This window comes from Quercus robur, chromosome 7 (assembly GCF_932294415.1).
Source record: "Quercus robur chromosome 7, dhQueRobu3.1, whole genome shotgun sequence".
NCBI classification, from domain to species: Eukaryota; Viridiplantae; Streptophyta; class Magnoliopsida; order Fagales; family Fagaceae; genus Quercus; species Quercus robur.
Window position 1 is genome coordinate 15,422,444 of NC_065540.1, and position 18,260 is coordinate 15,440,703.

Consider the following 18,260-nt stretch of genomic DNA (forward strand, 5'->3'; position numbering starts at 1 on the left):
CACTCTTTGAAATCATGTTTTCAATACACGATTTCAGCCGTGACCATGTGTGTATAATGAATATGCATTAACAAGTGTGTAATAATCACTACCCAAACCAAAAAATGTTTGTCAAATGTAGCTCGTGCTGTTCATCGGGTTCAAGTTCATATTGGTGGCAGTCTTGCAGGGGTTGAAAAGACCATCACCTTTCACCTAGTGCTTAAAAGAAATGCTACCCCCTCACTGCCTTGACCTATTCTGAATTAGCCTTGTCTCACAGAATAAAAACGCACAAAGAAAACATAAAATTTGTGTTTGTTTATTTTGCGCGTCCGCTTTTCAGGCATTTTTTTTTTTTTTTAAACCAGCGTCTATTGCACCATGAACAGTACAAATAGGCATGTGAACAGTAATTTTAAAAGTGAATAGTAACCAAAAAATGATTTTTTATTGTTTTCAGTTTTCAGTTTTCAGTAAAATAAACGGTATCCAAACGCACACTACATTTTACACAATAAATAAAATATCCACTGCATCACAGCCATTCAACTACCACAGGAGGAAACATTTATGGTTTGATTCAACAGGTCTTCGTCCTTACAATGAGAGAGGCATGAAATACAGCCACAGCATATGAACATATTACACACAAGCATGTTCTGCTTTAGAACTTATCTATAGTTACACCATCTCTAAGAACCTCATAAGCCTCTCTACTCCTGCTTTTCTTCATACCGGCTGTGAAATGTAGCTTTGATCCATCAGATGAAATAGCGGTCACTTTTACCCATATCATCACCTTTGTCTTAATCCCATCTATGTCTGTTAGCTTTCCTTTTTCCAGATACCCGGAAACGATGGTGGAAAAACGTAACACAGATGAGTCTTTGTAGCCCACTTCACAGACCGCAGGTATGTAGACTATAAGCTTCCCTGTTGCTTCAGTGAACTCATAGTTTGTAGCATCACGAGGGAAGATCCCTACAGCCATGTCATACTCCTTTAACAGTTCTGGCAATGGCTTTTGCATTTTTCCTGCACAGAAAATATTGACAACAGATTAGAGGAATGTATGGCAATGTTAAATGCAGAGTGGGTTTTAGGAAGTAAAAATTCTGTTTTATAAAGTCCCTAGCACAGCAGTGAAGAATGCATTCTCGTATATCCTAAATCCTAATCTTACCTCCTGAATTTCATCAACATCAAATCTGATATCACACTGCTCTTCTTTGATGTTCTAAAAACATTAAGAATTACCAAGAAAGGGAATCTAGTTTGTCTACGGAGACTTTAAAAGAATTAGAGAATATGAAAGCCTTGGCTTAGACACAAAATAAATCATGTTGTAAGTGACAACTGAAACACCAATCTTCATGTTGTAGCAAAATCAACAATATTCATAGAGTAAATTTATAGAATAAGAAAAGTATATATCTTTTACATACAAAGGAATAAAAGAGTGCAAATGATGTACAGAGCACAAACCTTTGAGTTTATTAACCAACCATTTTGTACCTCCTTCAATACTGGTCGACAGAGACTGATGGCAGTAGAAAAAATGTCAGTAAGAAGTATACCTCAAATAAATCAAGCAACAACAGTAGGGTGCAAAATAAGAAGCTGTATGTGCTTGGCCATGTCTTAACATGCATCATTGGTGCATGTAAACAAATCTTTTTTCAAGCTAATCCAGTTAAACATTTTACCAAAGTTGATGCTGGCATCGCCCATGGATATGAAATTTTGTTTAACTGAAACTTTTTTTCATCAGTATGTTTAATTGAAACTTAGAAATAAAAGCTTAGATTGAACCGAGAGAGACACAGAAAGATTGAAGCTCAACCTTGGCTCATGGAAACTTCTGTATCTTTTACTTCTCATGTTTGGTGCATTATAGTCATTCTCTATTATTTTCACAAACTGATTTATTTTTTAATTTCTCAAGAAAACAAGCAATGATCATATCCAGAATGAATTTCATATATAGAAACAAAGCTGTATTTGTCTATATGAAAATGAAAAAGAATTAAGCACATTGCATTCCTAAGCACATGGATGCATCTGACTGGGACCTTCATCAGCCAATGGTGCACCAAGAAGATCACCAGAGCACTGCTCGTAAAACAATATAATATGAAAGGAAACGATAAAATTAGAGTGATTCATTCACTTCATTTCAGTCCCACACCTAATTTCGAAACTTTTGCCAAGTGGTACACGAAGGCGAAGCACATTGCACAACAAAACAAGGAAAGAAACCCCAGGATCTTAACTACTATGTAAATGTAAACACTCATTTACAAAAACCCCACAACTAATGCCTCATCCAACATCCCATTGCTACAAGTAAACACCTGTAGACATCAGATTAAAATCCTCTAGCATTCTTAGGGTAACTCGAGAACATGACGTTCTTGAAATCCTATCCATCTCCGTCGTGAAACGAGTGGATCAGATTTTGCCCCATCATCAGCATTTAAACAAACATTGACTAACACTGCCTCGGTATCTATTACAGCCAACGTGGCAAAATCCAATCAACTCATTTCACAATGAATGGAATGGAATCTTAATCCAATTTTTATTTCCTTATTTATTTAAAAATTTAATACATAAAAATTATAATTTTTTTATTATTAAAAAAAAAATACCCATCTTCCAGCAATATTACATTAGTATAAAAATTGACCTAAATGTTAGAAACATGTAGCTAGACTGAACAATTTGTGCATAGAGGTTACCAAAAATGTGATAAATCACATTGATCTACAAATTTAGGTTATTTGAATTACTATCCCATAAATTAAAATCTAGTGTTAAGTATCAAATTCAAACTACCAAACCATTTCCCTATACAGAAATCATTAAAAACCCTAATTTAATTAACATTTCTTCAAGCAGATCGATATTATAACAGAAATTTAAAACAAAATCACAAATTCAATTCATAGAGAGAGAGAGAGAGAGAGAGAGAGAGAGAGCTCACGTTGATATCATCACCGACGGAGTTGATCTCCTTGTTAGCTCTCTGGCTGAACCAGTACGAGCCGACCTTGTTCAATATCTGATCCATGGCGTTGATTTGAGCTGCTCGATTTTTCTGATCTCTCTCTCTCTCCTCTTTTTTTTTTTGCTTAAGAGGGAAGGAAAATTTCTAGAGAGAGAGAGAGAGAGAGGTCGTGTCGTTGTATTTTCTGCGCGGACTGGTCAGAAATTATCACCGCTTGTTTTTCTCTTCCAAATGATGAATGTCTTGGCCAATCATATAATGCCACGTCGAAATTGTCATTTTTTTCTATTTATCCAACACGAATTTTTTTTTTTTCCATAATAATACTAACTCAATTATTACAACAAGGGAGAGAAAGAGGATATAATTTTTGGTGCAACTCTTATCTACTTAATGATAATAATAATAATAATAATAATAATAATAATAATAATTTTATGATGATGATGTTTTGTTTTGTTTTTATTGTTGTCTTAAATAAATTTTAGGATACTGTTAGGACACGATCCGCAACGAACCACAACAGTGTTGGGCTCGCACGTGAAAGGGCCCAGACAATATCATTTGTAGAGAGTGGGTTTGAAAGGCTAGGCCTTGGGTACCCTGCGGTGGGTTCTTTATGGTGTTCATGCATGGTTAGGGTGTCTTCGCCCTTGGAGTCGGTCTCCAAGAGTTAGATTGGGAGGCTCTCCTTTTTTGGCCATTTTTTCCGATCTCTTCTCTAGATTACTTATTTTTTCTTTTATACTAGCCTGCATTCGCTTTCCTTTGTCCACGTGTAGGGTCGACCTTTCCAAGACTGATACTTGTCCCGTCAGTCCAAGACCAAAGTCGTTGGGAGTGGTTGATAAAGCTAAAGAATACGGCTCTGTTAGGTGCAGAGCCGTGTATGGGGAAGATAGTAAGGGCAGTCTTTCCTAAATATTTTAGATTTTCTTTCAAGCTTGTCCCTATATCGTTTTTGCCCCTCTTCTCGGTGGAGCTTTGGGTCAGCCGAGGACTGGACTGTCCTCGGCTGCTTCTCTGGGCCATTTTGTGCTTTACATTATTGAGTTTGGACTATAGCCTTCTTCGGCTTGGGCCTTAGGGCTCCCCATGAATAAGTGGGCCTGGCCCATAAATTATTGGGCCCCACAGATACAATTTTTATTTTATTTTTATAATGGTTGAATTAATATGATACGTTGTAATTAGGGAATAATAAAAATAGTTAAATGACAAGTCGGTATAAAAGCAACTTAACAGCAACTTAGCCTTATAATGTAGATTTTTAAGTATCTCAACCTAAAGTCTATTGTCCTCAAATAAAATATCTAAGTTCATATCTTATTTATATTAAAAAAATCCATTTATAATTTCTTTAAAAAAAAAAAAACAAACGATTTAAGTGTCTTGGTTTGAAGATGAAGCAATCATATGAAATTAATGTCATAGGTTCAATTTATATCATATGTATTAAAAAAAAATTTAATTAACACATCTATTGAAAAAAAAATGCTCTTCTCCTTTTGATATTGATGCATTTCATAGTTTAGATCAATTATTACGAATAAAAAAATGTGATATTCATAGCACATCATTTATAATTTTAAATGACATGAAAACTCGATAAATAAAATCTTAATTATGATATTAATTCTCTCATTTTCGTGGACATCTAATAAATAAAATCTTAATTATAAAATGAACTCACTTATTTTTCCAGTGAAATTGAAAGGAATCTTGTTCTATCTCAATAAGGAGTTCAAGCATTAGTCTAGAGGCTTCAACGCCCTCTATGGTGTGTGATGTTTGAGATTCAAAGTTTCGAACCCCGCTTCCTCCCTTTACTTATTTACCAAAAAAAAACACCTTTAACATTTTAATAAGTAGTGAAAAAGTGGTGTTCTTAAGATTAATTTTGCTTCTCTCTCTTAATTTAATTAACTAGAGAAAAAGTAGAGGATGATAAGCTCTATAAACAATATTCAAAACCATCCAAAAGGAGCATTTCAATTTTTGTATTGGTATTGTAGGGACACGTTTCGCGACGAACCGCAGTAGAGTTGGGTTCGCACGTGAAAGGGCCCAAACAATATCATTTGTAGAGAATGGATTCGAAAGGCTAGGCCTTAGTTACCCAGTGGTGGTTCTGGTGGTGTTCATATGTGATTTAAGCGCTTTCACCCTTGGAGCCTTTTCTCTGGAAGTAGACTGGGAGCCTTTTCTTCCTTGGCCAGTCGTCCCAGCCCCCCCCTCTATATTATTTATTTTTTCTTTTATACTAGTCTGCATTCATTTTCCTTCGTCCACGTGTAGGGTCGACATTTTCAAGACTGATACTTGTCCTGTCAATCCCAACCCAAAGTTGTTGGGAGTGGTTAATAAAGTTAAAGGATAAGGCTCTGTTAGGCGCAGAGATATGCATGAGGAAGATGGTAAAGACAGCCTTTCCTAGATATTTTAGATTTCCCTTTAAGCATGTCTCTTTACCGTTTTGCCCCTCTTCTTGGTGGATCTTTGGGTCAGCCGAGGACTGCACTGTCCTCGGCTGCTTCTCCGGACCAATTGGGCCTTATTATTCTTGAGCTCGGGCCATGACCTTTTTCGGCTTAGGCCTTTGAACTCTCCATCAGTAAGTGGGCCTGGCCCATCAATTATTGGACCCCACAGGTATCTTATAAGGCTTTTCTTTTTTAGTTTATATATATATATATATATATATATTAACAAAAACTTTGGTTTGGTTAAAAGCTATTGGTTTGTAATGAAAGACGTTCAAACACAGCTTTGAAAAAGAGAGAATCGTCCATTATCAAATGCGAAAGACATTGAAAGTTTCAAACAAACAGTATTTTTGTGATGGAACTAAAAGAAGGTTCCTAGAAGAAAATGTCACGTTTTTTTTTTCTATTCCCTATTATATGTATTGGTCTGAAAAAAGCACAGTTGTTTGGTATTAGATTCTTCCTAGAATTCCTATCTATATTCTCAAAACAAAACAAAAAAAACAAAAAAAAGAAGAAGAGAGTTATTTCTTTCATAGTTTGTGAATTCCAGGCCTGAGTTCTCTTCCACAGGATTGAGATTTTAATTAGTAGGTAAAATGCCTTATTAATTTATGTAATCCAATGTATGTTGTGGTTCTAATAAAGCTTAACAACACGCGTGTGTTTTAGAAAGTAGAACAAAGAAGAGAGAGAAATAGGGGAAGAACATTTTTTTTTAGGACATCAATGTTTCCTCTTATCCATTAAGTGACAACTCAATAAATTATATTATGCACATAATCATGTGATATGTTAAATAATTTAATAAATCATGTGGTTTATATAATAGTTAACAGTTAACACACATGGATTATTATTTTGAGAAAAAATCTATCCTTTTATTTAAGCCATCCATTCTTTCTTTTTTTTTAGTAAATCCGGATAATATTAACAGAATCAACAACAACAACATTCAGAAAACTACTTACCTACACTTCCGATAATACAAACCTACAGTGTCATAAAACAAAAGCAAACATAAGTCCATTCTTTGCTTAAACAGCCTTCCCGTGCTTGCATGAGAGGTCATTTCATTGGTCAGTGTCCATATATTCATAATCATATATGGGAAAGAAATTAAAGAAAACAACCAGTACGGTTTTGGAATCTTAGCCATATATACCAAACAACCTATATACAACTGTATCGACTAGAGGAGAGGACTCTAAGATCAGTTTCTATGGTCCAAGAATACGACACTGTCCAGTAATATCTGGGGAAGCATCTGAGTCCATTGAATCAAAGGCATGCATATATATCTGCACATTGCCACAGTCATTGGATAACGTAATGTATAGTGTTCGCTGAATCACTAGGTAGTTGGTACAGGAGCATCAGCATATATATTTTACTCTCTTTTTTACTTTTTTGAGTTTCTCTTGAGCCACGAAAGCATATATGCCTTTCTAGCTAGCTAGCTTAATGCATTTGATTGGGTTATGTACTTCAATGCTTGAATATAGCAAAGATAACGTCTATCCGAAATATCAATGTTAGTGTCTACAACGTATCTATATTATTGTACTTTCCGTATTATTGTACTATAGTATATAAATACCCCTTTTGTACAGTTTAAGAGTGCAATACAGAATAAAATATTGATTTTTGATTACATGATATCAGAGTTAAGATTATGAATGAGACCCTGCTCTCTTTTGCATTCCTTTTATCTTTTCTAGTGTTCTACTTTAATAGCGTCTTCCTCCAATAACAATGCATTTACTACTGGTTTAGCATGGTTTGTATGTTTTTTTTTTTTTTTTTGGTTGGTAAATCAGAATAGCATTAACGAACAAAATCAACAACAATAAAATTGGATGACTACGCCTTTCATAATATAGACCTATATTGTTATAAAACAAAAGCAAATATAAATCTACAGACGGACTATCAAAATATATAATATCTTGATCTAGAGCTGGACCTTTTCTGGCCGAGGCATCAGCACACTTGTTTGCTTCATAGAAGTAATGACTCATTTTCACTTAAGGAATCTAATTAATGAGAGTCCTGCAATCCAAGATAAAAGAAACATGATATAAACTGCTACTATACTCCTCAGCTACCCAACCAAACACAATTTTAACATCTAATTCAATTTCCACTACCTCTAAATTCAAATTTGTATACATTATAAACCCTTCCCTTAGAGCCTATAGCTTTGCATCAACACTGATAGAGATCCCAATAGATCAAGTGAAGTCTTTTATCCAAGCCCTATTATGGTCTCGGATAAGGCCCCCTCCACTAGCCAAACCCAAATTGCCTAAAGAGGACCCATCCGTATTCAACTTTAACCCATCTAATTTCAGGTTTATTCCACCTTTAATCAGTCTAGTTCGAGCGGTACAGAACATAAACTCACTTGCCACAACCCAAATCTCCCTGCATAGAAATAAAGTGGTGTTTAAGAACTCTCCTCTAAACCGAGAGCTATGGTTTGTATGTATTAGATGTTAACCTTCCGAATCTCTTCGTGAGACTACTTATTAATCACATAACTTGAAAGATCTGAGGTCCGAGCTACAAAATGTTGTGAAACTTATCCTAAAATTCCTTCACATGTGCAGCCAAAGTGTTCTGACAAACTAGCCCACATGCTAGTACGCTACCACTTGTCGCTAGCTAGCTATAGGATTAGGAGCACTCACGAGCCATGCCGGCCCCTCTTATCGTCTCCACATGCATGCCTCACAAGTTTTCCCATTCCAATAACCCGGGAAATGATCTCATCCAATTTCTTCCTATATTTAGACGAAGGTACTGACACATTATTAAAATTAGAGGGAATTGGAGGGATAACGCCTCACCACATAGTTTATGCCAAATGTCAAATCTGTAAGCCACCAAGTACATTACCCAGGCCATATCTTTTACCATCTAATGTGCTACACGTCACCAGCCGTGCAACGACGCAATAATAGAGTTTTCACTTCGCAATATTTTATTATTTTTTATATAGTTGTGCGCATGATTAATTGAATTGGAACCCATTGCATAATTAAATTTACTAATCAAGTTGGTTAATGGACTTAAAATAAATCAATTGGGTTCTAAATTCACTTTCACTATATAGCGTACCTCACTATTGTAATTTATCTACTTATGCTTTAGCTATGTCTCTAATAATAGGTTAAGGTCTATGTTTGGTTAGATAAAATATTCCCTAATGATATTGTTACTCATGTACTTTCTGATATTCAGTAATTTTAATAAAACTATCGTTTACAATTTTTTTTTAAAAACTATATATCATATCAAGGTTTAATATTTTTTTTAGAGTTTCCAACTAACTCTATCATGAAATACTTATAATCATATTTATTCATTACGAAACACATGAATTGAACCAACTACTCACTTTCTTTACATTTTGTAATGGATGTGAAATTTACACAAGCATTCACATAAAACGAAAAAAAAAAATGTATCTTTTACTACCTTTTTTATCCTTTTCACATAAGCAGATACTATCTTAATACTTTCTTGTCCTTTAATTTTAACTGCATCAAACCTTTGTACGAGCTTTTCTCCTAGGGCAATAGGCAATTTCGTTAAGATTTTTACCTCGTAATTTTCCATTATACGATTTATGAAAATGACACCCTGCCGTCACAACCCAGAGCTAGAAAGCTTAGCATCGTGTTCATATATAGATGCACGTCTTTTGAATTTCACCTTATGTTGTTGTCTGATGAAACTGAAATGATTCCCACGTTGTTTCTCATCTTATATATTGAAAACACAATAGCTATCCATAAATTTGATACCAACCCCACGAGTTGAAACACAAACAAAGAAACAGAAAATCATGAAAATGATCTAAACTCTTGCTAAAAGTAGCTTACTATTTTTTTTTTTTTTTTTTTTGAGAGGAAAAGTAGCTTACTATTGGAGATTACCTTTGGGTATAAGAAATCCTAATTGTTAATTAACAAGAAAGACATTATAAAATATTGCTAACAATCCAAAAGCGGCGGGCAAGTTGCATGATTGTTTAAGGTTTTTTTGAAGTACAACTTGATTATTTAAGGTTTGCTCTATGGAAGACCTTGAATTGGTTTTGTTAATTCCCCACTATGGTCATAGATTTTTAAAATGTCAAGTGGAAGGAAGCCGGTGACAATAAGGAGTTTTTTAAAAAAAAAAGAGAATCAAATCTAGCTGAAAGAAGTGGGTGAAGTTTCAAGGTAAAAAAATAAAGAAAAGAAATAGAAAAAAATTATCGAGTGGGTAAAACTTTGGGAATACGTGACATAGACAGGATAAATGTCTAAAGATTATTACCTTTTGGTCTCAAATGTCCGTTCTTGTACAGTCTATTGGCTTTACCATTACAATTGTGTGAAACTCACGTTCAGTTAAAAGGAGGATGCATATTTTTTATGGATAAGATATCTTCTAAGTGCATTATAGCATTGGACGGAAGTCTTATCTTAAACTTTCAAAAGTTTTAAAAGTATCGTTAATTATGTAATTTTTTTTTTCATTATTCTTTTTCCTATTTACAATTATGAATTATTGTAATTAGAATAGTATCATTTTCATTTGAGTCCACTACAAATGTGAATTTGAAGGAGTACTCATAGATCAAGGAAGTCATGCATGAACATTTTGATGGCTCCATCAACGTCCATATCATCCAGGTATACATCAGTAGGACCCAGACCTCAGACTGCAAGCATGAACTATGCCCATGTTGTGCATCATGTGCTACAGGGTTTGAGGGTCCAAGTTTTTTAGCCCTGACCCTCAGTGCTTGGACCAGGAAAAAGTGAGTCACGTTAAAGCTAGCGAAAGGTTATAAATTAAAGAAAGCAAATTGTTATAGAAACACGGCTGATTTGGCGGGGCATGGAAGTAAGAGTAAACGCTGGCTAACTTTCAAAAGAACAAATTAATTAAATAAAATGTATAGAAAAGAAAGGGAATTGGTCCAATTTTTCTTCCTTCAATTCAGTCTAACCATAATAAAATGAGTGTAAATCCTTATCTTAATGCTTCTCTAGCAACTTGATCGCCCATTTGCAAATCTTTTTGGTAGCGGGTGAGCCATATGTGCCTTTTTGTGCTCCAAATTACCAATGTACCATTTCACTTGGAATGGATGGGAAATTGGGAATGAGATTGCGGGGGTAGCAAATGACACAAAGATCCTTACAACTTGTACAAGCAAGTCTTTTTGATAAATCTAGATGTGACTTTTTTCACAATAAATTTCACAATTATTAAATTAATCGACTATAAGTGAAGAGTGATGGACACAACTAATATTTCATAAGCTAATCAATTTTTCTTCATCACTCACGATCGATCAACTCGACAATTGTGAAATTTGTTGCGAAAAAAGTTACGTCGGTTGCACCTCACAAAGCAAGATAACCGTGGGGGTAGGTTTTTAGTTTTTACAATTGGACCCTACACCAATACAGACTTACAATCACGTTCGCTCCTGACTAATTCGTTATTCCTCAATTGCGTTTCATTTTCATCTCATGATCAAAGTTAGATTTGACTGGTTTTTCAGTCATGTGATGGGTAGAAGAAAAACGAATGCGTAAGAGAGAGAGAGAGAAGGAAATAGTTCTATCTTTGGACATGGGATAAAAACAGATACATGATATGGAAAGATGAGAAACACACATGCTAAAGCAACATTTACATTCCAAAACAATTCAGTACATGCATTCGTCCCTTGTGTGAGATATGAGACATTATTACTTACATGCAATGTACTACTCCTCCCTCATAACTAAAGGTAGGTTTTGCGTGTGAGATTTATAGGTGTGTGATTTATTTATTTATTTATTTTTGAGAAATAATTACAACATGCTGCTAACCCTGCAACTCGAACCCTTTCCTCCCTAGACCCCCAAGCACTTTGTACATGAGGAGATGCCAATTCAACTATAAGGCCTTTGGTATGGGTGTGTGATTTGATCACTCTAATGAGGCGAGAGTATAATACATTAGATGTACTGTACTGAACAATGTCACTTAAGATAAAATAATTACATTTTTTATTAAAAAACATTCAAAACTATAAACTTCTACATTTTCATGTCAATTTATCTTATATAATTATAATCATGCTAAAGCAACATTTACATTCCAAAACAATATAGTACATGCATTCAATCCTTTGTGTGTTAGATATGAGACATTATTAGGTACATGCAGTGTACTACTCCTCCCTCATAACTAAAAGTAGGTTTTGTGTGTGGGATTTATAGGTGTGTGATCTAATCACTCTAATGTTAGAGGAGAGTATAAATATAATACATTAGGTTTACTGAATAATGTCACTTAAGATAAAATAATTACTTTTTTTATATTAAAAAAATATTCGAAACTATAAACTACTACATTTTCATGTCAATTTATCTTATATAATTATAATCACCGGTGGGATGGTATATATATATATATATGTATGATAATCTTAAAACCACGATTACATAGCATTACAAAACTATTAAGAAAAGATATGTTCTAACACCGAAATATTTGAAAGATATTACTTATTAATTTTGAGAATTTCTTCTCATTATTTTTACTAGTGTGTAACCCCGTGCATATGCACAATAAATTTAAAAACAATCACTATTTTATATATATATATATATATATATATATATTGTTTGCTTATTGATTATGAATTCAAAAATAAATTGAAATTAACATTTAGAATAATAAACGTAAAAATAGAATTAGTCATGCCAAGACAAGATTTCCTAAGGGACCAATCCCTTCACCAAAATAACTTGGAAAAGAGTTTGACAAAGACCATATTGCTAAGACGTGTAACTTTGTTAGCATTCCTATACACCCAAATTAAACTCCAGCTGGTCAAATCTTGCATATAGCAATCTGACTTCAACAACAAAATTAACAGTTCTCTAGTGCACTAATTTGGATCTATTGGTCACTACCTCAACTCAAATTTTGGAATTACCCTCAATTAGCACATTTTAAAGCTACTTTTGACCTGCCAATTCCATTGCCCACAAAAAAGCTTTAGCTTCCACTTGAATAGGGACCTTAGTATTCACTTTTTTTGAGAAGACGAATAAGCCACACTATAAGCCACATTCCATAGGTGCATGTAGGAGCTATGCTTCATACATGATTCTAATATCAAGTTCAACATGACATAAAATGACCATGAATGACAACATTCAAGAGAAAAAGTTTTGTCTTAAAAAATTTAAAACTCAGAGCTTGCCTTGAACTATGGACAATGAGAATGCCTCAAGAGTCAAGGTTAAGTTATGTACATTTGATTTGCGAAGCTTAAGGTTAAAGATACAATTATCAAATGACATGCACCCACTATTATCCTCTAGCTCTCAAATCAAACTTTAAAGTATCTTCTCTCTCAACCATGGCATTCATCCACTGTTATACTATGCTATATGATTCTCATATGAAATATTTCCAGATTCATCCATATGTGAATCTTCCAAACCAAAATTCGCTCACGAATTAAGACAAATAAGTAGCTTTCGTTGAGAGCTTTCATTTATTCCACTATCTTTTCTGCTATATGATACCATTCTTTCTAGCAATGCTTAACTTCATTAAAAGTCACACATAACTAAGCATATACTCTGAAGAGCATTACAAACTATGAAAAAAAAAAAACAAAAACAAAAACAAAAACCTATTATAAAAGCTCATAAACTAAACAAATTTCTCTGAAAATGGCCATAATTTATAATTTTCATATTTTTTTGGTTTGTTTGTTTTTGGATATGATCTTTTCAAAGATAAGTAACAACACTCATATGGAATGCTATATTTTAGCTATTGATGAATATTTACAGCTTTTGAGTGCCATCCCCCATATTGGATCTAAGTAAATACTATCTCTCTATATTTATCTATTGAGAAACTAAATATATTTTAAATTTTTAATCAATAAATCTAATCTACCTAACTGTATAAAAAGACTTGTATTAAAGTCTAGTCATTGTTAATAATTGTATAACTAAGTTCAACTATATATTTTTTCATTATAGATCTTATCTCATGCAATATGAAAAATATTTAAAACCTTTTCCCCTCTCCCCGTGTGTATGTGTGTGTGTTAAAATATTTAGTATTCTAAAAAAAAAAAAAAAAAATTTAGTGTCTCCCAAAAATAAGTCATGTACATTGGACTTCGAAGAAAAAGAACTACTAGTCTTGCCCAATCATGCCCTTATATTCTTACCACAAGTAATTGGATTACTAGCTTTGTTTATTGTTGAGATGCAACCCACAACAAAAAAGGCATACAACAACAACAAAATTAATAATAAATAAAATCTCCAAATAGCATTATAATGAAGTATTGTTTTAAAAACACCATATTTTTCAAATTCATATGGTTGCTTATTTTAATCCTCATACGGGATTTAAGTTTCATTTATACATTTGAATATTGAAATTGTTAAATTAAATGGTTTGTTATGAAACAAAAGAGTTGTTAACCATTAAAAAAAAATGTGAGAAAAGGAATTCACAATGTTTCATAAGTCAATGATTATGAATAGAAAAGGGGCTGCAAGCTTACTTACAAATCTGTTTGATGTACATTGGGGGGTTGCTGGTGTGTTGATAAGAGTTGTTTGCCAATGGTAGCAAGTAGTTAGGGGTTGAGATTATATTTAGAGAAACATTTAAGAGAGAGGGAAAGAGGAGCTTGAGAGTCTACAAAGGGGTTGTTTGTCGGTGTGTGAAATGTTCTTATTTAGATTATTTTTGTGGTCTTGGTTTTTGTATTAGGTGTTAATGTATTATTTATTTTGGTACAAAAATTTTAAAAGTTTAGATAGGACACATGATGCAAAATTGAGAATTCAATTGAAATCTAATTGGAGTTTTTTTTCAGCTTCACCTATTATTATTTTTTGAGAATGAATTTCTTTTCATTTTTTGATACAAGATAGAAATTCTACTCTAATCTAATCTGAATATATATGTGTGTGAAGTTCTCTTTTTGAAACTTCAACTCCGTCCTTTGCCCCCGACACCCTATTAAGATAAGTAATTGTTGACATTTTGATAAAGACAAGACAACATTTAATGATTCGTACCTTGAGACGAAATGAATTGTACATATGTACGAAAGTTTACAATTGTGTATGCCTTAACCTACATAACCTTCATTAAAAGGCTATAATAATAAAAAAGAGAAAATGTTAAAGCTATTATCTATTTTACTATAAATATTTATAACTTGAAGTGAATATAAATGTGATTAATTTCATATCAACAATATAATAAATAAATTTATATATTAAATTTTAGTTGTACAATTTCAAGGGAGATATGTTGAACTTTTAGATTTAAAATTGCTATTTTATTTTATATTTTAATAGTTTTTTTTAGGATGAATATTTTAAAAGTTGATATACCAATTTGTAAACATCTATGTAATAAGATTTGTATTAAAAGTAGCATCACTCTAATATCAATAAGGTTAAACTATAAATTATACCCTTTAACTTTGAACTAATCTCATTTAGTCCTCTAAGCCTCTCTTTCTTATTCTTTTTTTTTTTTTTTTTTGTATTTCAATCATTTAACTTTAATTTTTTTTTTCAATGTAAATCTATTTCTTTATCTCCCACCATTAAGTCTAAACAAAACAATGCCATTTTTAACACACAAAAAAATATATACTAAAACAAACAACAAGATTAAATAGAAGAATTATATTATAAACACACTAACGGTAAATGACCAACATGAAAAAAAAAAAAAAAAAAAACACACACACACACACAAAACACAAAACACAAATGAAAGTATGTAAAAGATTGAGAATAATGATAGAAAAAAAGAAAATCTTATCTTTATGGTTGAATATGCATTCAAAGGGTGAACATGTAATTTAGGATAAAGACAAGGTGGGGCTAATATTGTAATTTCACATACACCCACTAGGCTCTATTTTATCTCCCACATGAATTTAATTAACACTTTCCCTCTTTAGAAAATCCAACCAACCCACCCTTCTCTCTCTCTCATCACCCACTAGAGAAAGACCACCCATGGCCACCTCTTGTGAATGGTTGGAAAGCGACTAACCCAACTTCCATCCTCAAATATATAAACAGAAACACACACACGCATACAATATATACCTCCACATATAGATACATACAAATCCAAACCAAACTAAACCCATCATCAACAACAACACCAACAACAAAAAAAAGTGTGAGAAGAGAAAAGAGAGAGAGAGAGTAAAAATGCTATCGAATCCGCCGAAACCGTCACTCTTACTCCACAGAATCAACACCAGCACCACCAACATCGCAACGACGCCGTGTCAAGATGAGTTGCTGTTCCAGAAGCGGACCCCACAAGCTTGCCCCGAAATTGTGGCGAGGTACCACGCCCACACCGTGGGGCCCAAGCAGTGCTGCTCCGCCGTGATCCAGGAGATCGACGCCCCCGTCTCCACCGTGTGGTCCGTCGTGAGGCGCTTCGACAACCCCCAAGCCTACAAGCACTTCGTCAAGAGCTGCCACGTCATCGTCGGAGACGGCAACGTGGGCACCCTCCGCGAGGTCCACGTCATCTCCGGCCTCCCCGCCGGCCGGAGCACCGAGCGCCTCGAGATCCTCGACGACGAGCGCCACGTCATCAGCTTCAGCGTCGTCGGCGGGGACCACCGCCTGGCTAACTACAAGTCGGTCACCACCCTCCACCGCTCTGCGTCAACCGCGGGTGACGGCGACAGGACCGTCGTGGTCGAGTCCTACGTGGTGGATATTCCGCCCGGGAACACCATGGAGGACACGTGCGTGTTCGTCGACACCATCGTTCGGTGCAACCTCCAGTCACTCGCTCAGATCGCCGAAAACGTGTCGAGACGAAACAACAACAAGTCCCTGTCACAATAGAGTAATCTTTTACTATAAAAAAAAAAAAATTGTTCTTTTTTTTTTGTTCATTTTATATATATACTCCGTGGTTTTGTCATTTGTGATTATCCGATGTGGGTTTGTTTACAAAATGAATCGACGTTAATAGTGTTTTGTTTTTTTTTTCTGCTTCTTCTTTTTACTTTTTTTTGGTGTAATATTTTTCATAATAATTCAAGAATTATGACATACTCCTCCACCAGTGCCTTTGTTTATTCATGACCGACTTGATAAAATATCGTTTTTTGTGTATAATATTATAGCACTGGTAATGTTGAATATATGGTTTTAAAAAAGAAATGAGAAAGAAAGATTGGGTGAGAGTGAGACACAGTGGAAGCTCGGATTTTGGAAGCTATTAAGGTATATACCCATATTGGGGTTTGTGACTTTTTTTTTTTTTTTTTTTGTGGAGAAGTGAAATACTTGCTGACATATTAATCAAGAAAAAGGATAATCATCCAATACAAAAGCCATAATATCCATTGGAACACACTCCAACCAAATTTGAGGTAAAAAAGATTATCTCGCTTGTTGGGTTAAAACGTGTTCAAATGCATTGTCTTGCCGACTAACGTGAGCGAACGAAATACTCATAAATGAGTTTGATTGGGACTGTACGATTACAGGGTGTCAGAACTCAGAACTGAAAACTCGGAAAATCAGAGAAAATCAGAACTGAGAAAGAATCGCTGTACTTTTTTTTTTTTTTTTTAAATAATAGAAGTGATTGGTATTATAATTATAAGTTTCTACGCGAAACGGCAGCGTTTGAGTTTGATAGTCCAGAAGTTAAGGCGTCCATGACGACGGCGGTTATGCCAGCTTTTCGTTTTTTCAGTCTAAATTATTTAGGTAATAATTATTAATTTGGAGGTTTAATTTTAAACAGAGAAAATAAATATTAACAAGGTGCATTTCTTTGTCTATTATATGTACAAGGACCACACAAGAAACTTTGTAGTTAGTGTAACTCCGTGGCCGAATTCGTGCATGCACATGGTTTGTGCTGGTACTTAAAATGTACAAGAAAGCAAAGAAATCATTAGGTTTGATGTGTGAATATTTAAGTATAAATCATAATGGCATTCACGTTAACCATCTAGCCCAAGAATAATATTGCACAAGCTCGAATAACTCTTGGATTTGTTTTTTGGGGTTCTTTACTAGCGTTGAAAACTTGATTCGTGCCTGTGTTTAGTATTATATATTCTGTTCACAATTAGTAATTTTAAATTTGAGACCTTCTAAAAGTATATGTATTTAAATTTAGAAAGTGGATAAGGGTTGATAGTCCGTGTAAAATTTAATTACTCTGTTATGAATGAATAAATATGTGTTTTTGATTTTGATTAATTTGATGAGAATTCATAGTCTTAGTTAGTTATAAGGTTTTCTGACTTCCTTGAAGGGCCTCGCATCGTTTTTTGTTCCGAGAAGTTTCAACTCTATTCAAATTTGGCTTTTAGAAAAGAACAAATATTTTTAACTTTATTCTTTTACCTTTTTTTTCCTTTTTACCGAGTGTGAGGTAGACCGTTGAAGAGGTAAATAAAGAAGAAGTGAAAAGAAAGAAAGAGAGAGAATGAAATGAATGAAACTTTAGCAGAGAGATGGTGGAACCCCGAAATTTCTTGTGTAGAAAAAAATTGCATGGAGTGAGTATTGATTATTGAACAACATGTTGCATTAAAATAAAAACAAAATAACGTGATGGGAATCAACAGCTGCACTGCATGCCTGGCTGCAACTTGACTTTTTGATAACTCAACTAGCTGTTAAAAGAAACGAGCAAGTTGCAAATTGTTTCTCTCTCTCTCT

The 18,260-nt window shown here is 34.0% G+C and overlaps 2 protein-coding genes across 2 annotated transcripts; one reads left to right on the top strand and one right to left on the bottom strand.

The window, feature by feature from the left end:
• Positions 1-532: 532 nt before the first annotated feature.
• Positions 533-3,205, bottom strand: LOC126692464 (uncharacterized protein At5g01610-like). Its single transcript, XM_050388073.1, has 3 exons — positions 2,969-3,205; positions 1,468-1,522; positions 533-1,017 (listed from the first exon to the last, which is right to left on the bottom strand). Exons 1-3 carry the CDS (start codon positions 3,053-3,055, stop codon positions 647-649), a joined length of 513 nt encoding a protein of 170 aa, XP_050244030.1. The 5' UTR covers positions 3,056-3,205; the 3' UTR covers positions 533-646.
• A 12,282-nt stretch (positions 3,206-15,487) lies between these two features.
• LOC126692465 (abscisic acid receptor PYL4) lies at positions 15,488-16,561 on the top strand. The gene has a single exon (XM_050388074.1). The coding sequence runs from the start codon at positions 15,762-15,764 to the stop codon at positions 16,416-16,418; it is 657 nt and encodes a 218-aa protein (XP_050244031.1). The 5' UTR covers positions 15,488-15,761; the 3' UTR covers positions 16,419-16,561.
• Positions 16,562-18,260: the final 1,699 nt, after the last annotated feature.